The following is a 23,847-nucleotide window of genomic DNA, read 5'->3' as shown; positions in this document are numbered from 1 at the left end:
CTGTCTCTCCCGTCTACTCTCTCCCCTCTCTCTCCTCTCTCCTAGTTCAAGCCTGTATATACCTGTGTGGGCAGGACCTTATAAAATCCAAATCCTAGCTTTATAAAACTAGAGTTTATAGGGGCCTGCCTACACATATATACACGCTTGCACTAGGAGTCCTTTCAGAAAATCAGATCACCTGGAATTTGAAAACAGCACCTATGTCTATGATCATATTTATGACTGTAACTTTATTTATAATCATAATGTCAATCTGAAGCCATAGTTGACTATTTCTATAGCCACATTTCTGCATTCATATAATCTACATTGATATCTCTATGAGATAGATATGGCTCCTATGATAAACAAGGAGCCCAGTCCTATGCCCTTATTGAATGATTATGTAGAAATGTTGAGAGAAATTTCACTAGTTTCAATAGTTAATGCACAAGATAAAATTTAAGTAAGCCAATTACTTAACAGGCACATCTTTTCACTTTATGTTTAAAGTCATTAAAACTATTAGTTATAGTTTCATCCAAAATCTATCAAGAGTCTATTTTTTGCCACGGTGCTGGTTGTTGGTCTTAAGTCAAAGACTAAGTCTTCATTTTCGGCAAAGTCATGATTGTCTAAACCCCCCATTAAAATGTCTAAAGCTCCACAAGAAAAGTTGCGCATCAAATGCAGCACCATATACTGATCCCTAACGACCTTATTTTCAGACCCAGTCCAATGACAGATATAATCCAACTTACTATATGTCATGTTGGTTGAGCTGTGCAAAATTAAGACAGTACAAAGGTGATAAAGGATGACCTAATAAGTCTCTAGTTATTGAATGCAAATGTAATTAAGACAGATGATGTAAGTGAATGGAAAGGATTCTGCATTTACCACTTTAATTGCCTGAATTTAACAGATCTAAAGGTCTGGCACCAAATTCTAATTACCCTATCCAACTCTAATCCAGGAAGCCAATCAATAGAAATGTTCTTTATGAACCCTACCATGGAAGAAGGAAGGAAAGTGTTAACAGCTGTTTGTTATGTATGTGAAAATAGTGGGGTTTTGGTTTTATCTTTTTGCTTTATGTATACATATAAATAACTTTATAGATATAGATGTCTTATCAAATGGAAAAGTTAATGTCTTTCACATCCTTTTTTTTAATATCCCCAAATTAAGATAGAAATTAATTAGGCTCTTTGCTAAGTTTTTCAGGTGCAAGATTAGATATTAATTCAATTAAAAACAAATTGAATGTTATTAAAAAGAAATAACCAGAATGCATCATAATATTAATACGTGACATTGTGCACATCGATTATGGTATGTATATATCTTACCTCTTCCAGAGTAGTCTGACTCACTAAGAAATTTGTAATATTTAAAGCAGTCTTGTTGGTTTCTAGCAGATCAAAAATGTTTGCGACTCCTCCTGCTGTGACTGGTACGTGATACTCGAGCATGCTGAGGTGCTGATCCTATGGGTACCAAAGGAAAAAAAATTATTTTGCAATGTCTGGTAATATTGACATGGATAGACGTAACTGTACCAGGAGTTCAGGAAAATACTGACATTTATTCCACTGAAAATGATGCTACAGTATAAATAATGAGTACATATTGAAACTAATAGCTTGCAAAGATGAGATGAAAGTTTTGTGAATGTTAAAGAGAAAACAAATTTGAAAGTTAATGACAACTCCAAAGTATTTATTCATGTGACATTATAAAGTCATTATAATCTTGCTTGGGAAAGAATCTGTGGAATGGTATTTCACATGTCACATTATGCTCATCTCACATACGCTTTCTCAGTGCTCAATTTTAAGACATTTTTGTGTTAGAATTGTTCTAAAAGGGTAAAAATTAGCAGTTCCATTTATATTGGCTAAAGACAGTCAACTTCAAAAGCATTGAACCTTCAAATGACAGCTCATCCTTTTCCCAACGCACCCTAAAATTCTTTTCAATTTGTATTTTGGTCACTAGCTTCACCATCTACTTAGTATAAACCATTTTTATTGCCTTGGGATATCTTTAACAATTTGCTTTTTGGGATATTTAATCAGTTACCAGATCTTATTTATTTTTCCTTTAAAATACCTCTCAAATGTAACCTTTCCTATCTATTTGCACCACCAATATTATTAACTTGATGCTCATTACTCCATGTCTTAGTTACTGCAACAGCCTCTTCAGAAGCCAAGAAACTCTCTGTACACTTACTTCCTGGCACGAAGCAGCTAGAATAATCTTGGCTAATACTAGTTGGATCAGGATATTTTCTTAATCCAAAATCTACCCCTGGGACCCCAGTGAATCAGATCAAGACCATGTATTTCAGTCTTGATGGGAATGTCTTGCTGGGAATCACATGGGCAGTCTGGATTTAAAACCCTTCTCCTCCTTTGTGCATTGCTTAGCATCTCCCATCCACATGTAGTTGCATTGTATCTGTTACTACAATCGGGCCATCTTGCCTACCTTTGCTCTTAGATTGTTGTTTTGGCTATTTTCTTTCTAGACATCTAGAAACCACCACAGATTTGTAAAGAATGGTCTGCTTAGGGACAAATCAGACTTTTTATTATCACTGCATTTGCCTCGTATGGCCCTGGTCCCATGAGGAACAGACCAGGGAGAATGTAATTTCATCACTCAGTGAAACAACAGATTTCAACGCAGAAATCCGCTAAAAGAAAAAGCATTACTACTAATACAATTGGTGCAAGAAAGATGTCGTTTTACTTTTAAATTTGATTTAAATTTAGATCATAGAAAATAAGCTTTAATAAGAATCGTGAAAGCTAGGCCAAGTGCGGTAAGGCACACCTGTAATCCCAGTGCTTTGGGAGGCCAAGGCAGAAAGATTGCTTGAGGCCAGGAGTTCAAGACCAGTCTAGGCAACACAGTGAGATTCTGTCTCTACAAAAAATACAAAACTTAGTGGGGCATGGTGGTACATGCCTATATGCTTAGTTCTGGAGAGGCAGAGGCAAAAGGATTCCTTGAGCCCAGGAATTCAAGGCTGCAGTGAGCTATGATCATGCTACTGCACTCTAGCCTGGGCAACAGAGCAAGACCCTATGTCTTAAAAAAATTCCTTTTAAGTCAGAGGTTTTATGAAGATAAGATAATTCTTTTTAAAATGCAGTTTATTTTCTCTAAAATCACTTCAAATTAACATTGTGCCTTATAATTTATGGAGTGTCTTTGCGTATACTTTATCATTTACTTCTCACATTAGTTTTGTGAAGTAAATGTTATTAACAGTAGTACTCCCTTATTTCAGTTACCTGTTATCAACCAAGTTTCAAAATTATTAAATGGAAAAACACAAAAATGATTCGTAAGTTTTATATTGCATGCCGTTCTGAGTAGTGTGATCTAATTTTGCACTACTCCATTTGGCACGTGAATCATTCCTTTGTCCAGCATCTCTATGTTGTATAAGCTACCTGCCTGTTTCTATACAAGAAAAAGCATATTCAGATTTCATACTGTCTATAGTTTCAGGCATCCACTGGAAGTCTTGGAATGTATCACTCATGGATACAGGGGCACTCCTGTATTCCTATTTACAAATGAGAAAAATGAGGCTCAGAGACTTAATCTTGCTGGGAGTCACGTGGGCACCACTGGGCCTCAGGCCTAGTCTTTCCAATTTATTTTTATCATTCCATATCTGCTTTCCTTTCACATCTAGTTTCCTTTCAAAAACAATCATTTGCCATTATCATCTTCTACAAATTGCCTGTATATCAAAGATGTGATAATGATAACTTTTCCGGTCAAGTACATTTTGTTTTAATTATGTGTTATGTTAGGTCTCTATACGTATATCCGTGTGTGTCAATCCCACACCTATGCATATGTGAGATGAAATCAATTATACAATATTTCATCTAGTCCAGAACTTGATTTCTACTCAGTCCTGCTCCAACTTTTGTGGGCATATCTTTCAAATGAGGGGAGCAAAGAAGATCATCATTCTGGAATTCTGTAGTGTTTTTTTTTTTTTTCCCTTGGAAGAAATGCCCTTGGTCATATAATACCTGTCATACCTCAGTTCCCTAATGTATATAATGAGTAGACTAGCAAGGTATATAAGTTGAAAACTAATACAATATGATCATAAATCCCTTGTGAAGAAGAAACAAAAATACATGAATGTGAAAGGACTATGTTAACTTTAAATAGCTACAAAAATATATAATTAATTGAAGATACTATTTTTTCATACTAAGTATGCTTTGGCGTATCTTACGCATCTTGAACTAATAAATATATTAAGATTAATAGTAAAGTTGTAATCACTTAGAAATCGCAAACGTTGCTATGATATTAGATTATTACTATCAAAATTAGTCAAGATCAAAAGGCAAGACAATCACTTACATTGTTGTTGTTGTTTTTTCTTTTTTGAGGCAGAGTCTCACTCTGTTACCCAGGCTAGAGTACAGTGGCATGACCTCAGCTCACTGCAGCCTCTGCCTCTCAGGTTCAAGCAATTCTCCTGCCTCAGCCTCCTGAGTAGCTGGGATTACAGGCGTATGCCATCACACCCAGCTAATTGGTATTTTTTGTAGAGATGGGGTTTCACCACGTTCACCAAGCTGGTTTTGAACTCCTGACCTGAAGTGATCACCTGCTGTGGCCTCCCAAAGTGCTGGGATTACAGGTATGAGCCACTGCACCCAGCCATCAATCACTTACTTTTAAATATGTTTTTGGAAAGTGCAGCTGCATGAACTTCGTGAGGGTCTCCATGCTCACTTTGGTATTCTTCAAGTGAACCTTGACAGTAAATCCTCGTCCAAACCTAGAAAGAAAAAGTGAGAAATACGATATGAGTTACATTTTGCTGAAATAGCTCCCCTGGAATTCTAGATAATGAAACAGGACCCAAGCCAACCATTACAGCCCCTTTCCTTTATATAAAGACTGTCATTTTGCCATAAAAGTTCAGGGCATGTTGCAAACTGGAAATAGGGAACTGCTATGATTTTTTATTTTTTTCTATCTCTATATAAAATCAGAATCTTTGGGCAAAAATTGTGTTAAAAAGAAAACATAAAATCTTGGCTTTCTATAACATTCATGAATTGGCAACGGATGTCAATTTCTGCAGTTAGATACTTTTTAGTTTAAAGTAAGCAAGGTATTGAGAAGCAGGTCACTGGAGATTTGGTGTCAACAGTAAAAATTAGAGTTATTGGGTTTAAAAAATAACTATTAAATCAATGTGCTAGCTAACTGTTTGCACCAAGAATAGAGTTTGTAAAGAAGTCACAATAGACTGTAAGAGCAACATAATGCCTCTTTCATTCCTTTTTTCCTTGTTTTGGTTAATACTACCTTGCAAGAAAGTCAACTTGTTACAGAGAAAAGTATAAAATATTCTGAAGTTTGGAGATTAACACGGATATGTATAAACGCATGTACACTCTGGTGTATATCAACTATTAATTTAAATTTGATGGTAATATGATATTTATGCTCATTTCTCCAATGTATTCTAGATTAAAAGGTTTTGAATGTGGTACGAATGTTAAGTAGCTTACCGAAAGCCTGTGCAAATGGCAAATGGACAGGCTAGATATAATCTATGCCTTCATTTACTTGTCAAGATCTAATTTATTACTGGGTAAATGCTAGAACTTCCACCTGAGAGTATTTTGGTTGTGAATTATTTATTATTTATTTATTTTTTCTGCTTTGGCCTTCTAAATTTATGAGTTAACCAAAATATATTTATGAGTTAAACTTGTGCATTAAATAAATTTTTGAGTTAACTAAAATATTTAAGTAAAAATTCATCAAATCCCCAATAAAATAATTTAAATTTAAGGTGAGTCAATGACTAGCTTTCAAAGATTAACTTGTCCATTGTAGTTTTACTACTCAGGCTGCTGAGATAATCCTTGAACCTGAGTAGAGCACCGTTAGATTGATGACCTACTACCATCTGTTAAACAATGGCATTTGTTCGTCACCTGCTCTTTATGTGCTGCAAAGATCCAATACATTGGAACCTTCCATTCACCATAATGGCAAGCCTGGTACAGAGAGCTTCACATTCTTCCATGCTAAAAGACAGAGAAGGGTCATATTAGCATTCAGGGCATAGAAAACTTGGGTTGACATTCATGAGCATAAATATAATTGTTTCATTATGGCATTTAGAAATACTATTTTCGTTCCTTTCTTTTCTTTATTTTATTTTTTGAGATAGAGTTTTACTCTTGCCCAGGCTAGAGTGCAGTAGCTTGAACATGGCTCACTATAGCCTTGACGTCCTTAGCTCCAATGATCCTCCTGTTTCAGCCTCCTGAGTAGCTGGGAAGACAGACGTGCACCACCACATCTGGCTAATATTTTAATTTTAATTTTTAATTTTTTGTAGAGATAGGGGTCTCGCCGTGTTGTCCAGGCCAGTCTTGAACTGCTGCGGTCAAGCAATCCTCCTGCCTTGGCTCTTCAAGGTGCTGGGATTACAGGCATGACCCACTGTGCCTGGCCTAGTTTCTTGATTCTCTTTTAGTTTTTAGTTCTCCTAAAGGAGAACAAAAAACAATCTTTTAAGATATAAGTTAAATGTCTTCAGTTAAGGTTTATTACTGTTTCTTCTAAAACTCAAGGCCATCTCTTTCACCTGGAATGCCCCCTCCATCAAACCTAATATTTCTCTCAAGCTTTGATTCAAGACCTACACTTTCTCAGAAATATTTTCAAAATAACACTAAGCTTTTTTCATTATGCCTCATACCCCATATTCTGTTGGCCTTCCTATTTTTGGATTTATAACTAGTTAGCCTGTACTTGATTATATAGTCTCTAATTTCATGGTCTATTATAATTGGAAGTAATTTTAGGTATTACCTTGTCCACCTCATACAACAGTTAATGGAAATTAAATGATTGGCTCCAGTGTGCTGGGGCAAAGCTACGATACAAACAGATTTCTTGATAATAAGCAAATTGAAGACTTTCCCTACTATATGACAATTATAATACAAACATAAACTTAATACAAATTATAAGACAAGACCATCCTCATAAGAGAAGCACAGATCAAATGATTTAGTGTCTCTTATACTTAGCTGATTGGAAGTGTCTGCTTCATGGAGGAGAGGCATGTGAGCTGGTCTGGAAGGACTGGTAAGATTAGAACTTGGAGAGACTTTGTGAAAAGACCATTTCAGGCTGGGCATGGTGGCTCATGCCTGTAAACCCAGCACTTTGGAAGGTCGTGGTGGGTGGATCATTTGAGGTCAGGAGTTCGAGACCAGTCTGGCCAACATGATGAAACCCCGCCGCTACTAAAAATATAAAAATTATCCAGGCATGGTGGTGGGTACCTGTAGTCCCAGCTACGTGGGAGGCTGAGGCAGGAGAATCGCTTAAACCTGGGAGGTGGAGGTTGCAGTGAGCGGATATTATGCCACTGCACTACAGCCTGGGTGACAGAGGGAGACTGTCTTTTAAAAAAAAAAAAAAAAAGACCATTTCAAGTAGAAAACACAGCCAGAGAAGGGGCCTGGAGATGAGAAGAATACAGAACCAGGAGTTGTTCAGATTGACTGATAGGAGAGGGTATGCAGGGGAAAAGACTGAGAATTTAAGATGAAGCCAGAGAATGGAGGGCCTCACATGTTGACCCTAAGGATTCTGAACTTTGACAGGCAATAGGGAGCCATAGATGAATTTAGAGGACCGTAAGTCATGAGAAATTTGATGTTAAAAAGACTGCATAGACCTTAGACTCTGTCCTACCACAGGAATTGTATTCTCACAATGAAATCTGCCTGAATTGTTTCTGTGACTATAAACATAAAATAGTTTGATACAATTGTGGGCATTCATCATCTATATATATGTTATACATGATTACCTTTTCCCATCTGTCATCCTAAGATTGGGTGGATTCACTTTAAAGATTGCACTCAGTTTACCTGTGAGACGTGAGTATGACAGAACATTTGTTCTGTACTTCTTCCGAAATGATCTTCCAGAGGTGCCGTTTCGACTTCGGATCCATCCCAGAGCTCGGCTCATCCTTAATAGAAATTTACAAAAAAAATTTATCAAATTAATTAAATTTTGATGAAGTTCTTTACATGAATTACTGCATTTCACTTCCCTAGAACAGAAATCACTTTTTGAGGTCCTGTGACTAACTTGCTTTATACTTAATAGGCTTCTTTCTGCTGCTGTCGAAAAGCTCAAAATTAATCATTTAAAATTGTCAATCTGTTTTAAAAAGTATCTCTATGAAGTTGACATCCTGTTACTTTACTTCCGTCTTAGCTCCAGTTTCTTTGGAAAAAAATTCCACTTCAATTACTGGTAAAGTAGAGTTTTTATATTTAATTCTACCTTGCCACATATATATAAGCCATATCAACAAGATTACCACCTTGCTTCTAATAGCAGAATTGTGGCTATGAGTGATAATATGCTATGTGAAGCAGAAAGAACATAATTTGATATTTCAGTTAATTTGTTTGAGGTATCTTTTTAATTTTCTGTTATTAATTGAAATTTAACACTCCTTGGGAAATGAAAACAAGATTTGCAGAAATTGCCAAGTAGAAAGATATACATTATTTTTCAAAGTAAATGATGTTATGAAAAATCATTCAGACATAAAATTAGAAAATGTAGCAATGGATAATCTAAACACAATAACAGATTTTGACAGATGGTTAAAAAACCAAATTATAGGAAGATTAGGTAAAAATTTAAAAATATACTTGTAACAAAAAATATATACATAACTAGAGGCTTGTTTTTACAGAAAGGTGTTAAATTTGAAAGGAATGGGTTATGTGGAAGCTAATATAGTTGAGCTCATAGAAATAAAGGGTAGAATAGTGATTATTGGAGGCCGGAGGGGTAGCCAGGAAAGGTGGATAAAGATTGGTTAATGAATACAAAATTGCAGCTAGACAAGAGGAATAAGTTTTAGTGATCTGTAGCACTGTAGATTGACTCTAGTTAACAATAATTTATTGTATATTTTCAAATAATTAGAAGAAAGGATTTTGAATGTTCCCAACACAAGGAAAGGATACATGTTTCAGGTGATAGATAAGCTAATTACTCTGATTTGATCATTACATATCGTATATAGGAATCGAAATATCACACTGTAATTATTATGTGTCAGTTAAAATAGTAGTTAAATATTTTTTAAAAATAAAGAAATCAGTGTTAATTTGGCAAAACAAAGAATACATGGTCATTGCTCCTATTTTTGAAGAAGACAGCATATTAAGTAGATACATATAGAAGAAAACTTGGTATCTTTCATAGTCTATATTTCAGTTTGGTTCATTAATACATAATCTTTATATAAAACTTTTAACATTTTAAAGTACTTTACATCTGTTATCTCACAGAGGTGCCTAAGGATTATTTTGTTCAATTTAAGGAACATTTACACAATAGAATTCCATTATAAGCATTGATTGGCAGAGATATCATGCCTCATAAGCTTCTGGTATTATAGAAAGGTGGGCTGTGCATCATTCTTTCTGGCAGTTTAAATGATTTGATCCACTCTATGACTTAATCCCTGAAATAATGTGGTGACTTATAACTGCATTATGATTCCTTGTAGTTAAGGCTCTTTATGAGTTTGGAGGTCCCTGAATGATGGGGATTTTCCAAAATAAGGGCAAGTGTATTTCTCTGAAATAAACACTCTTCCACAAAGTTAGACTTGGGGTGCAGAATACTATATCACTACTAGGCGTAATTTATATTTCCAGGTGATCAGTTAAATTTTCCAGCTCCTAAGAAAAATGTAAATGTAGAATGCATTTCTTCCCCACCCTACCCACCCCCTAGTTCAGATGAAATAATATGATATCCATCACATTCTAAGCTAGATAACTCATTTTTAAGTAACAAGCAAATAAAATTTTAGCACAACACATTGTCCTAAAATGTGCCTGTCCTCCATAGTAGAAGCTGGAAAATGTGAGTTTACCTGCTGAGTTCCTAATAGAAAAAGAGAGATGATTTTTTCAATAGGTGGGAATCAAATTCTACATGTCCCATAACTTTACTTACTTATATGAGTATCCCGAATTTGTTTCACTTACCATTTCCATGCCAGTATTTCCTCTGAAACGCACTAAGCCATTGCTTTCAGTTAAAACATTTTGAGGGCATATTGTTACGATAACTAATTATTTACTGATATAAGTTCCTTTATTGAGACAGTACACGTAAAGTGCTTTGTATAATAGCTAACATAGTGAGACCTCAATAAATGTTGACTGCAGTGATGATGATGAAATGTTAACATGCAGTGTCAGATGTGTTATTCTAATTATGGAGTATTCTTTTTAAATAATAATTCTCTTACCAGCAGTAGAATGGACGGTTTCCCTATCAAGGCCAATGCAGTGGATAATTTTCTTTTTGTGCCATAACTGCACATAGAGGTAGCTCTGTCCTTGAAGGGCATCAGGTGAAGTCTCCTAAGGAGTTTATGAACAATCTGTGGGCAAGAAAAGAGGCGCTAGGTGGACCTTCCTGTGCCAAAACCCTTGAAGCACTAAATGGAAAAAAGATGCTCATGGAAAGAAAATTTTATCATGGAGAATATATCTGGAAAAAATGAGAACACTTAAATTCAACATAGATTTTATTTTTATTTTCAAAGAATCACTTAAGGATTAATAGTTTATTTAAAGAGATTCTTTAGAGGCTTATTTTCAGATGGGATTCCATCCCCCACCAAATGGGTACATGTGTTTACAATTGCAGATTGAGCTTTCTGCTGCTTGACCACAAGATTCTCTAGTAAGGCTTAATAAAGCTAAAACAGAATTCACAAGGCAGGGTTCTCACCGACTGTTATCACTGCTTCCTCTTTCTTCTTACTGAGGGGTGAGTTGTCACAAAGGCTTTAAGTCTATTTAAAACTGACCCAGTATCAAAACTTTAGCACATTAGGAAGCATGAGTTCTTGTAGTTATTTCTGTAAATAGTCCTGGCAAATAATGAAATCCTAGTTGAACTTAAACAACAGGTCCTCAGGATTGTAAAAGTAGAAGAAACTGCCCTAAGGGTTAGCCATCTCATTAAAATGGCAAACAGTTGCAGGGAGATATAAAGCCACAGATCAAAAACCAAAGTGGAAACTAATCTATTTTACTTGGGCATTTTGCCATTCATGCTATGTGTCAGTGTTAATCCAAACACTAAAAGATGTACAGGCATCACCAACCAATGCTCAGCCCAGAGCCCAATGCAAGTGTGATCCTCTATTTGATAGTTCTTCAAAGGGTAACTGAACAAACACGGGCCAAGGAGTTTCTAAAGCTAATTTCATAGGTGCATATGTAATAGACACAACCAAACTAAGAGGGACTCATAGCCTTTGCCACTGCCAGAAGGAAAATGACATAGTTTTCCAGCTGGTTTTGTGGGGAATAGTGGGGGAAGGGGGATGACTGCAGAAACTATAATGGTTTCAAATTAACTAGTTTTTCACACTTGTACTCACTTCTTTAATATCCTTTTCTGGAATTCCATGTACCCTGGCATAGAAATACAAATGTTCTTCCACAGTTACCAGGTCATCTAAGGCATCTTCCTGAGGACAGTAGCCAACTAATGAGCTGTGAGAATCAGCGTGACCCAGAGATCTGAATTGAGAGAATCAAAAACACAGATGAATTTCAAAAGATTCATCCCTCCTGGTTCCCAAATGCTGGAAGATAGCTCTATTTTGGTCATGGTGGTCAGTGACTTTGATAAAAAGGGATAAAATAACCCCACTATCAGGTTCACACTTAAACGTTTAAACATTTCCACCCACCTTAATAGCTTTTTTCTCCTCTAAGGATTGAAAAATATAACCACAAAAAAACATAAATGTTGATTTCAATTATTTTTCTCATTTAATTACATTGTACCCAGTAAATGGAAGCATTCGCTTTTCATACCCAGTCTTATTTCTGATCAGAATGTTTCCACTTGAAGGAATTATGTCTCCTGTCAGCATCTTGAATATAGTGGTCTTTCCTGCTCCATTCACTCCAAGAAGGCCAAAACACTGGTTTGGGGGAGAAAAAGAAGATGTAAACCTTAGTCCAAACCCATGACATATTGCTTTTGTATCTCTTTCCCTCTTCTCCCTGGGTGAAATAAATTACTGAGAAAAATAAATCACTGGAATTATTCATGGATAGTGTAGTGCTCTTGATAAAACTTTCTCTTCTAAAACAAATGGATACTATGTATCCTTCCTTTAACCGTCTGAACATTTATATATATATACACACATAGGACCTATTTTACATATTTATGTTATATCACCCCTCTGTGTGACATGATCAAATACCCCACAAATAAGATCTGCTAACCCAATAAAGTAATTATATTTATAGATTTCACATTATTCACACAAAATCACAACTTTACTGAACAAGCTATTGAGGCAATAGTTTTTTCATATTGTCAAATGAATTTGATGCGTGTAGTTTGCAGCTCTGCTTGGAAAACTAAGTGGCACAGCCATTTTGCTTTCTCTTTCCAATTCTGCCTTACTTAATATTGCTTCTGTGAAAATGGCAAGCATATAAATAAATAGATGCAGTACTAGGACCTCACTTCTGAAAACCGATGTCTTTATGATGTTTTTTGAGGAGGAATGGAGATGAAAGGTTGAAGACAGCACCCTGAACGGGGTTTCCGACCAAAGTCTACCCCAGAGCAAGTGGACAGTAGCTTAGAAGGGGGCCCAGGACTTGCTGTGGGGTAGGACTTGTTGAATTCCTTCTGCCTACTAGGAAGTCTCATACAGTAAATAATATTAACTTTTGCACCAACTTCATACCTGGACATGTGTACAATATATATACAGTCAGCCCTCCTTATCCCTGGGTTTCTAATCTTTAGATCTAACCAAGTATGGATTGAAAATATTCAGGGGGGAAAAAAAGCATCTGTACTGAACATGTACAGACTTCCTGTGTTCTTATTCCCTAAACAATACACTACAACAACTATTTACAGAGTATTTACATTGCTGGATATTATATGTAAAGAAGACTTAAAGTGTACAGTGGGATGTGCATAGATTATGTGCAATACTACATTATTTTATATCAGTAACTTGAGCATATGTGGATTTCTGTGGATTTTGATATCCTTGGAACCAATCTCCCATGGATATAGAGGGATGACTGTATATGTATACACATATATATGTGGGTGTATGTATATATATGCATGTGTTTACTTTTTTCCATGGAAATATTCAGATTAACTTTCATATTGCTAGAAAAAAACTGTGGGAAAATAATTAAGATTTTTTTCTTTTTTTGAGATGGAATCACTCTGTTGCCGAGCCTGGAGTGCAGTGGTGCGATCTTGGCTCACTGCAGCCTCCACATCCCAGGTTCAAGCAATTCTCCTGCCTCAGCCTCCCGACTAGCTGGAACTACAGATGTGCGCCACTACGCCTAACTAATTTTTGTATTTTTAGTAGAGACGCAGTTTCACAGTGTTGGCCAGGCTGATCTCAAACTCCTGACCTCAAGAGATCTGCTCACCTCATAGTATGGCAATGAAAAGGACAGTTAGACCAAACACAGTTTTTTACCTCTCCAGCAGGTATCCCAATGCTGATATTGTTGACAGCTATAATCTTTTTGTGGATAAGTTGGTAGGTCTTTGTGAGATGGTAAAGTTGGACCAAGTCAAATTCAGCCGCACCACTCTCAACTCTTAACCTCTCAGCCCGGACATCTTCATCCTCATCTGTTGTCTCCCTTACAGGTGAAGAATTAAATTTTCTGAGGAAGAGCCTAAAAATGGACCCAGGGATTTTACGTCAGTAATTTTGAAATGACACCACTCAATTCTGACAGGTTTTAATAGGTTTTCCTGTCACTAACAGTGTACTAGTCATCATTAGACATCTTTTACATTTGCAATCAATTATGCTACTCAGATAATGTAAGAAATCAGTATAGACTCTTTGCTGTATTCACTATGATATTTGGGAAACAGCTTTTGTTCTCTGTGCCTTAAATGTTTACAGGTCCGCTGTTAAGATTTATAATTCTAATTTCAGTAATAAGGAAGTGAGTATGTGTTTGAAGTTTAGCTCCTAAAAGAGGAACTAAGGAACTCCACAGTTCCTTACTTTTTAAAAATCACCTTTTTAAAAAATCCTCTCAGCTGGGTGCAGTGGCTCACACCAATAATTCCAGCACTTTGGGATGCTGAAGCAGGCAGATCACCTGCAGTCAGGAGTTCGGGACAAGCCAGGCCAACATGGCAAAACTCTAAATACAAAACTTAGCCAGGCATAGTGGCACATGCCTATAGTCCCGGCTGCTTGGAAGGCTGAGGCAGGAGAATTGCTTGAACCCAGGAGGCAGAGGTTGCAGTGAGCCGAGATCACGCTACAGCACCTTGGCCTGGGCAAGAGAGCAAGACTCGGTCTCAAAAAAGAAAATTATTTTTAAATCAAATTTTAAAAGCCTCTCTACTTTTTAAAAAAATTTTAGAAACAGCATAAGATCTGCCCTTTTAGCAAAATTTTAAGTGCACAATACAGTATTGTTAACTATAGGCACAATATTATACAGCAGATATATCTACATTTATAATCATCAATACTATGAATATTACTGTTATTCTGTACTTGTTTTACTGTTAATGTCTCACGTAGGATCTAGCCAATATTTTAAGGTTATCAGCCCTGCATACTCATTAAGTCCCAAACCCACCTCAATATCTTGGCTAACAAATATCAAAAAAAAAAAAAAATTAATCTAGGCTTTCTTCCCAATGTCCCTGTTTCTTCTGATGAGAACCCCAAAGACCCCAATTGTAATGTTTTGTTCGAATCTCCCTTATTCTAAAATCATATAGTCAGTCTCCAAAGACTGGAAATGCCTTTTTCTTTCTTTTTTTTTTTTTTTAGACAGAGTCTTGCTCTGTCACCCAGGCTGGAGTGCAGTGGTGCAATCTTGGCTCACTGTAACCTCTGCCCCCAGGGTTCAAGTGATTCCTGTGCCTCAGCCTCCTGAATAGCTAGTATTACAGGCATGCATCATCACACCCAGCTAAGTTTTGTATTTTTTTGTATCACCATATTGGCCAGGTTGGTCTTGAACTCCTGACCTCAGGTGAGTGCTGGCCTCCCAAAGTACTGGGATTACAGGCGTGAGCCACCACGCCTTATAACACCCTATCATGGATTATTCTCTGCCTAGTCCTATTCCCATTGTAGGCTTTTACTTCTAACCTAGATTTCTCCAGGAGCCTAAAACTGCTCCAGGGTCTCTAACTCTTCCATTTCAATCTGCACTACATCTACAAAATTATACTTCTTCAAGCACAACTTCATCATATTTCTCTCTGTTTAAAAGCTCTTAATGAATGTCCATTTGTTTGTTGAATAAAGCCCAAACCATATCTCTTTACCAAGCATTTAAGAGAGTCCATAATCTCCCAAACTGTAACTTCTACTTTTTCATTACATATGTTCTAATTCAATTATAAATAGTACTTTCTTAAATATGCTCTATTTCTCTATATCTGCTCTTTTATTTCCACTCATTATTTACTTAAAATTTTATTTGTCAACAGATGATACACATACATGGCATTAAAATTTAAATGGTACCGAAGAATATATAGTGAAAAGTGGTCATCTTCAACCCTATATAACTCTTCTCAGCAGAGGCACTCAGAATTAGAGATAGTCTATGGATATATCTGCATTAATATTTCTTTTCTTTTTAACTTGAATGGCAATATATTTACACATAGTTCTGAACCTTGCATTTTTAAATTAATAAATATTAAAGACACTTCCAAATGTTACATAGAGAACTGTATCATTGTCTCTAATGGCTGCTTAATGTTCTATTAGTGAACATTTTAATTAATATACGTAATTTAACTAGTACCTAAGTGAAGGACATTTATATTGTTTCTATTCTTTTGCTATTAGAAATGGTTACTATGATGAATAACTTTAAATATACATAATTCTGTTTATCTGTGAGACTCTAGATGTTAACATTTCAGAAATGGAATTGCTAGGTCAATGGCAGGTATATTTCTTCTCACGATTCTGTCTTCACTTTTTCTTAGTCTTCTTTTCCCAACTTTATTGCCAACATGCTCCAGACTCAATCCTCTTTTTCCACTTCTGCCTTGAAAGTGTTTTCCGTTTTTTGAAACTCAACTCAAAGACTACATCTTTTGTTTATTTTCATATTTTCACTTCACCACTGTATCTTAATCTCTTGAAGGTTAACAACTATGCTTCTTTAATTTTATTCTTTCACTCAACAGCAATACTTGCAGTCACATATTAAGTTTAGATAACTATTTACTAGAATAAAATGGTGAATTATGCTAGAATTTTTTAAAGTTTTTGAGCCAAACATTTCCATGTTACGAATGGAAAAGCTGAGGCTATTGACTTTTTTTCTCAATAGCTTGAACTGAGTTCTGTTTGGGTGTCAAATGTTATGTTTTCATTATATTTACCTGAGTTTCTTTATCAAAGATTCATTGATTAAGAGTCTCAAGAAAAAAAACATGGTGCCCTGAGAAACCAAAGCCACAAACATTGCACCTAGTTTATTCATCTCAAACGTTTCATTTGGGTATTCCACTCCATATGCTTTTAAGAAGTCCAGAACCGACTGTTGTTGAGAAAGTTCAATCAAACCATAGCCAAAACAGAATTGTGGGAAAATCAGAAAAATGCGCTTGAGGGTTTCAGAAATAAGTTCCAAAGTCTGAAATAAGAGAAATGAAAAGAAAACTCGGTGTTAAGCTTCCAGGTAGCTGACAAGAATTTAAAACTAGAGGTAGACAAACAGTGAAACCTGAAAAGCTTATCTAGATTGGCAATTATTTCCCATGGAGGCTGAATTTGCATACACATATTTAGTATACTAAATGGTGGATGTTTATCACTGAAATATAAACAGAAAAGCATTATATGAGGCAACCTATAATGTTGGACCTAATCCTGGAGGCAAAATTATTTTCTTTTTTTTCTTTTTTCTTTTTTTTTTTTTGAGACAGAGTCTTCCTGTGTTACCCAGGCTGCAGTGCAATGGCGTGATCTCGGCTCACTGCAACCTGGGTTCAAGCAATTCTCCTGCCTCAGCCTCTCGAGTAGCTGGGGCTACAGGTGCATGCCACGATGCCTGACTAATTTTTTGTACTTGTAGTAGAGATGGGATTTCACTGTGTTAGACAGGATGGTCTCCATCTTCCGACCTCATGATCTGCCCACCTCAGCCTCCCAAAGTGCTGGGATTACAGGCGTGAGCCACTGCAGCTGGCTGGCAAAATTATTTCTGGACCTACCTTTGATCCCAGGAATGTAGAGCTAGCCAGCGTGTTGGGGTCTGATACAGGGCATTGTTATGTGCCTGAGGGAGGGAGGTACCTGATACAGTAAAGTTTTGGAACCCGAAGTAATCCCTACTTGGAGAGGGAATAAAATGGTGAAATGAAGGAGAAGAGCCAACATGTCTCCAAGAGGGGCAGGTAGCTCATTTTCACATTATTCATACATGGGCCAACTACTTCCACTTTGTGAATTTTCTTCCTTCTCCCAGAGTGTGCTTGTCTAGTCACTTCATTTCCTCTCTATTCTTTTCGGTTCAATTGCCTGGCACTGTTAGTGCTTCTCTTCTCACTAATAGTAATTGTCAGCAATGAATGGAAAGTGATGCTTACAATGAAGTAGTCTCCAATACGTGACTAAAAGGGAATGAATTAGGTTTTTTCTCTATGAATGTTCAAATGAATCCTAGCTCACAGTGGTATAACTAAGTCATTGTTGTTGTCACCACCATACCGTAAGAATTTGCTGATGTTTAGCTGACCAATAGTTGTATGATTTATGTAGTGTCACACAATACATCTGATTTCACCTCTGGCACCCCACTCAAGCCCTATCAGATGTCAATAGTTTTGACACTCAGTAAATATAATGATAGGCATTAACCTACATGAGGCCTAAAAAGAATTTTAAAAGCTGTAGTTTCTCCTCTCCCAAATGTAATAGAATCAAATGATATTCTTCTTTTCTGCAGAATAAAGAAAATCTTTCCACCTGGAACATGTTGAAGCTTTTGATAAATTCACTGAAATTTAGCAGAGTAATAAAGGACCTTACCGGATCATTAGGCTTTTCCTTGGAAAGAAAGTATACCACAGACAGGGAAACAATGGAATTAATGCCAAAAAACAAGTTGACACACACGTAAGTGATGAAGGCCATTCCTGTTTCATGGAAGAGCCCAGCCAGCAAGTACATCCAAGAAAATGTTGCATACCTGCAGGTAAAAACACAAAAAAATTGCAATTATGCCTTGGACAGGTATGGTGGCTCACACCTGTAATTCTAACATTTTAGGAGGCCGAGGCAGGTGGATCACTTGAGCCCAGGAGTTTGAGACCAGCCTGGGCAACTTGGCAAACCCTGTCTCTACAAAAAAAAATTATGAAAATCAGCCAGGCATGGTGGCATGCACCTGTAGTCCTGGTTATTTGGGAGGCTGAGGTGGGAGGATCACTTAAATCCAGGAGGTCAAAGCTGTGGTGAGCTGTGATCATGCCACTACACTCCAGCCTGGGTGACAGAGTGAGATTCTGTCTCCAAAAAAAAGTCTTATTCTATTTTACAAAAAATAAAAGTTTAGATGGGCTTCCAAAGTAAAAATGCCCATTAAGGATGAGTTGTCAAGCCTTGCAACTAGATCTCTCTTTCATTCATTTTTGACAAAAAAAATCCAAAGAGCATTTTGTAAAAACAGTAAAAAGCCTCTTTTAAGAAAAATAGTTCTACATCATTAAAACTACAAATTAATCCCCCTGAATATGGTATTATCCCACTAGGCAAGAGTTTTTGGTTGCTCAGAAATATGAGTTTAATCAGTATAAATCTTATAAAGTTGAGGAAAAATGATGACACTGTTCAAATCTAACTGAACAGAAAGAGTATGCTTAGAAGCTGGCTGGCCTGTTTTGAGCAAGAACTTCAGCAATTTTAGGGGCAATTAAATAGATCTAGAGACAGAGTTCCTCCATCAGCTACAATTGCTAATTAAGAGTTACTACTATGTATTTAGGGCAGAGAGATTTGTTATGCTAAGCATTGATTATATCAACCTGTATTACCTGTATTAGCTTAACAATATTATGTGTGCGTCCCTTAGACATTTATAAAAAGACAAATACAAATAAGTATACGTGAATGTTTATACATTTTAGAATGCTATATATCCTCATATAATTAGTCAGTACATAAGTTCATACATGTAGATGCATTTTTCTAGTCCTTCTAAAGCTTTCATTTTTATGTCAATGAGATCACATATGTACATGAGAAAGCATGACACTTGGCACCCAATAAATGCTGATTAATTTTAGGTATTACAATTAGTAACACTAATTTTCAAAAGTATTATACTTTACAGACTATAGACTAGCAAGTGCAATGTATTGTTGTCACTCACGTCAAATGAAACCCCAAGACAATTGTAATTTAGCGAATGAGATTTAGTGCTATTTGTGTCTACCGGCATTCAATTCTGTTAATTCTTCTTTCATTGATTAATCAGCAGCTTACCCAAACAGGAGAAGCAGGAGGGACACAGCACCTAGATTGTTTTCACTGTAGAATGCGGGTAATTTGAATATTGCAATGATACCAATTGAAAATGCTACAGGCACCAAGTAGAAAACCTATGGAAATATTTAAAGCAATGTTTAATATGTCACAAGTATTTTTCAAAAAAATGTTTAATATGTCACAAGTATTTTTCAAAAATCAATAACCCATCTAGTTTAAAACTGCAAGTTAACCTAGAGAATGTGAAGAAATGAATTTTTATTTGTGTTCCCATTGCTTGTAACATTCAGCTTATTTTACATTGATTTCACTTCAGAAATTGTCTCCTGCAATATGAGGTTAAGCCAATCTCCATCTTTACAGATATACAAGGAGTCCCTGGTGTTCCTGCCTCCAGGCTTTGAGGCTTGGGATGGTTCAGTGACAGAGGTTCAGCGAGAAAGATAAGACAACCAGGTATCTTGGTATTACATTTGGTCCTGAAAGTATTGATTTTGTCTTGAATGCTGGAACTCTGTCAGATGGTTGATTTCTAAAGCTTGGTTATCAGTGCGAACCACTCTGTGCAAAACAGCAGGGCAGTGGGTCCCACCTATCCTTGTAATCACAGGTATATGAACAAAGAACTTAGCATTTTGTTGCCAAGTAGAAATATCATATTAAATGCTGAGAAGTTTGCCGGAAGATGCACACAATGAAGGTGGTGGTCATTTAATTTGCAAGGCAGGGAGGAATCCCCTAAATTGGAATAAGCTCCAGATATAAGACAGCAAAATTCTAAAGTACTAAGCAGACCTTCACAGAAGTATGTACTTAAAATTTTCTTAACATTAAACCTCCTATTAAGTCCTGAGCAGTCATTACTATTCTTTTCAGATTTGACTTCTACAACAAATACATTTTAGACCTCTCTGGATACATTAACACAACAGATATGCAGTTAATTACTCTCCAACCCTTTAAGCCAATGATCTTGACAGCGACTCTGACAATTTCACCATAATCACCAGGCACATGCGTACCCATCCTGGGCTTTTGGCCAACATTGGTATGTTTGGAGTCTAGAACAACCATCTGAACTTGGGACCATTTTATGCAAATGAGGGAGCTATCAATGAAATACATCCCTTCTTTTTCCTACTAATCTTCTCTAATGTGTCATTAGCAGGGGCTACTACTTCACATTTTTCACTATTAGTTAATTAAATTTTTATAAGCTTGATTGTTTGGTACAATTAGGTAAGAATATTTTGCTGCTAAGCTTCTGTTCCTCCACAGTACTGGCTGTCAGACCTCAGTATACTTAAAATCACCTGGGGAATCTTGTTAAAAATGCATATTCTCCATGCTTCACTCCTACGATATGAATTTAATAGATCTGGAGTGGGGCCCAGGAATCCGCATTTTAAGTGCCCTAGGAAAACTGATATGGTCCACAGAGATGAGGGCAAGTAGTTATCTTTTCTCCAACCCTTGGATGAAGATAAGTCTGAGTCAAGTCGTTTTCTTTACATCCCGACTTTGTGATAATAATTTGAACAAAGTAGAGTAAATAACTCTTGAATAGAAAACTGATGTCTTCTATCCAAATTAATCTGTTATTTCCTGCAGTGAATGACCTAAGTTACTCACCATGTCATAAATGAAGTTTGTAACCCAGTAGCAGGTCACACCAATGCCTGAAATGTGCTGCAACTGTTTAGCTTTGGTTTGATGTTCTCTTACAACATAGGTGACAAAGCTGGCCGTGGTGACGGAGTAGCCCATCAAGATAGACAGTGCCACTAAAATATCAATTAAACTGCTGATTCTAGAGTGAACAATAGGGAGAGAACATAAAAGTTTTTGGAACTCTTTTCCTTGCAGAAAGATTCATAACTAAAACCATCAATAAAACAGTTCAAGAGTTGGCTGTGACACAAATAAGGCATCCTACAAGGCAGCAGATAATATCTCCAACATGACTCTGCTGTGATCCTATAGAATAAATGTAGTTCTAGTGCATCTGAATTGACTAGGGATATTTGATAGAAAAACCTCCGTCTCCAAGGGTTACACAGTTGATGCAAGGGATATATCATTCTTGAGCATAGAAACCTACTTAATTGCCATGCAGGGAAGTTGAAATGATGCAGCACTTAGCACTTGACTTATAAAAGCAGCAAACGCTGTGAATCTGGAGTCAACAAGCGCTACTTGGCAAGCCCACTCTACACTCTTTCAGAAACTTCCTTTTATCCCAGTCAGTGACATATTACCAGCCCTTCTAGATTGACATTCATTCAGATACAATTGTGATTTCCAATTACAGCACTTCATACAGAGGCTCAGCTATGTCAAAAGAAAGTAGTCATGCTAGAGATGCCTGCTTACGTGGCTTGTTCTTGATCTTGCACTCCTGGATAAGGATGGCTATACATGATGATGCCTTAAAGAAGAAACAGTTTTCTATTAGTGGGTATTCAGTTAATCAGAAATGCCAATTTTTAGATGAATAATATTCAATACTTTCCTCCTTATATTATTATCTGAACAATTTTATTTGGGGGACTTTTTTTTTTTTTTTTTTTTTTTTTTTTTTTTTTTTTGAGACGGAGTTTCGCTCTTGTTACCCAGGCTGGAGTGCAATGGCGCGATCTCGGCTCACCGCAACCTCCGCCTCCTGGGCTCAGGCAATTCTCCTGCCTCAGCCTCCTGAGTAGCTGGGATTACAGGCGTGTGCCACCATGCCCAGCTAATTTTTGTATTTTTAGTAGAGACGGGGTTTCACTATGTTGACCAGGATGGTCTCGATCTCTTGACCTCGTGATCCACCTGCCTTGGCCTCCCAAAGTGCTGGGATTACAGGCTTGAGCCACCGCGCCCAGCCTGGGGGACTTTTTTTTAAAGGAAAATTATTTTCTCCTAATCCCATTAATGCCCTACAATTGGTGGCACTCACATAAAAAGAAGTTTTTCACATTGTGTTTAGAACCTTTGGGAAGGGAACAAGAATTTATTTCTTATATTGCATTTCCCTCTAGTCTATTATATTTAAATAATTGTGTTCCATTTTCTTCCTTCTATTTGGTCATATATATGTTTGTATTTCAACAGCACTTCAGAAACATATGACATTTAAATAAGCAATTCAAAGGGGGACCAATTATTTACATGAGGATCCCTTAAAAAGCAGACAGTTCCTTCCTCCATCCCTCCTTAGTGCCGTGTCTGTGGTGGGGAAATGTGATAGCATGAGTGGACTTTTCCTTCCTCTTTATTACTCCTACGATGCCTGTTGTTCTAGAGCTCTTCCGGAGTGGGGCAGGAGAACTTCAGCCGTACCCAAGGCCTTTTCACTGAGACATAAATGTCTAAGAGCATTCAGAGATATGAGCTGACTTCAGAAGAGTGATCACTTAATTCCAAGACAGTCCCAAATTGTTGGGATCTCCCTGTGTTGCTTATACTTGAGTAAAAAGAAGGCTCTTTTCTTCCCTTCCATAGGGAAACTTGGTTAGCCAAAGTCAAAAATGGGCCGTCAACAGTTTCCCAAAGGAAGACAATGTGAAGGTAAAGTCTCTACTGTCTCAGCAACTGTGGAAAAGCATGGTAGGGATGACATTAAAGACAGCTCCTAAATACGTGTTCCTATAGTGTCGTAAGCTAAGTGAGAACTTTCTCACTTACTGTTCACATTGTATTTGCTCATTGTATTAGGATGCTAAGGCCCTTGCATAGCACTGTATATTACAGATGATTCTAAAGGCAGATTCTATCAAGTCACATTTATAATTTTCATTAAGTAGAATGTGACATCTTTTTGAGTTCTGTAACTGTTATATGTTAAAGAAAAAATACGTAGTTAAATTAGCAAAACAAAGAAACTAACAACAAAAAACAAGTTGATTTATAATATTAATCACATCATTGGAGGGATATACTTTTCCTATCTTTTGTATAAATTAATGGGCCTTTTTTTTAAACTTGAGTTTCAGTGTTCCTAGGGGCTCTACTAAAACGCTGATGCTAAATTATTATACAGGCAAGGGATAACTGTTATTTCTGCTTTGTATTTCAGAATCCAGAAATACTCTTTCACCAGAGGAATCCTTGCAAATACATATCACTCCACAATGCAAAATCCTGTGGAACCAGTTTTTTATACATATTTTTAGCTGAAAGATCAAGGAAATGTATCACAGTTGGGGACCTATATTATAATT

At 36.6% G+C, this 23,847-nt stretch overlaps 1 protein-coding gene and 1 long non-coding RNA gene across 2 annotated transcripts in view; one reads left to right on the top strand and one right to left on the bottom strand.

Annotated features, from left to right (window-relative positions):
• Nucleotides 1–18,215, top strand: part of LOC141584547 (uncharacterized) — a 140,367-nt gene extending 122,152 nt beyond the window's left edge. Inside the window, exon 3 of the long non-coding RNA XR_012517619.1 lies at nucleotides 18,102–18,215. This is a non-coding gene — a long non-coding RNA (uncharacterized LOC141584547). The remainder of the gene's footprint in view (nucleotides 1–18,101) is intronic.
• Nucleotides 1–23,847, bottom strand: part of ABCA12 (ATP binding cassette subfamily A member 12) — a 201,128-nt gene that overhangs the window by 1,637 nt on the left and 175,644 nt on the right. Inside the window, exons 40-52 of the mRNA XM_003925571.4 lie at nucleotides 22,016–22,070; nucleotides 21,275–21,452; nucleotides 19,640–19,755; nucleotides 18,185–18,344; nucleotides 16,534–16,787; nucleotides 13,622–13,826; nucleotides 11,961–12,070; nucleotides 11,519–11,660; nucleotides 10,373–10,507; nucleotides 7,950–8,053; nucleotides 5,991–6,083; nucleotides 4,711–4,816; nucleotides 1,335–1,472 (exon numbers count right to left, since the gene is read on the bottom strand). Coding sequence (XP_003925620.3) covers nucleotides 1,335–1,472; nucleotides 4,711–4,816; nucleotides 5,991–6,083; nucleotides 7,950–8,053; nucleotides 10,373–10,507; nucleotides 11,519–11,660; nucleotides 11,961–12,070; nucleotides 13,622–13,826; nucleotides 16,534–16,787; nucleotides 18,185–18,344; nucleotides 19,640–19,755; nucleotides 21,275–21,452; nucleotides 22,016–22,070 — 1,796 coding nt within the window. The remainder of the gene's footprint in view (nucleotides 1–1,334; nucleotides 1,473–4,710; nucleotides 4,817–5,990; nucleotides 6,084–7,949; nucleotides 8,054–10,372; nucleotides 10,508–11,518; nucleotides 11,661–11,960; nucleotides 12,071–13,621; nucleotides 13,827–16,533; nucleotides 16,788–18,184; nucleotides 18,345–19,639; nucleotides 19,756–21,274; nucleotides 21,453–22,015; nucleotides 22,071–23,847) is intronic.

This window comes from Saimiri boliviensis, chromosome 5, assembly GCF_048565385.1.
Source record: "Saimiri boliviensis isolate mSaiBol1 chromosome 5, mSaiBol1.pri, whole genome shotgun sequence".
NCBI lineage: Eukaryota > Metazoa > Chordata > Mammalia > Primates > Cebidae > Saimiri > Saimiri boliviensis.
This window is presented reverse-complemented; position numbering and strand designations above follow the sequence as displayed.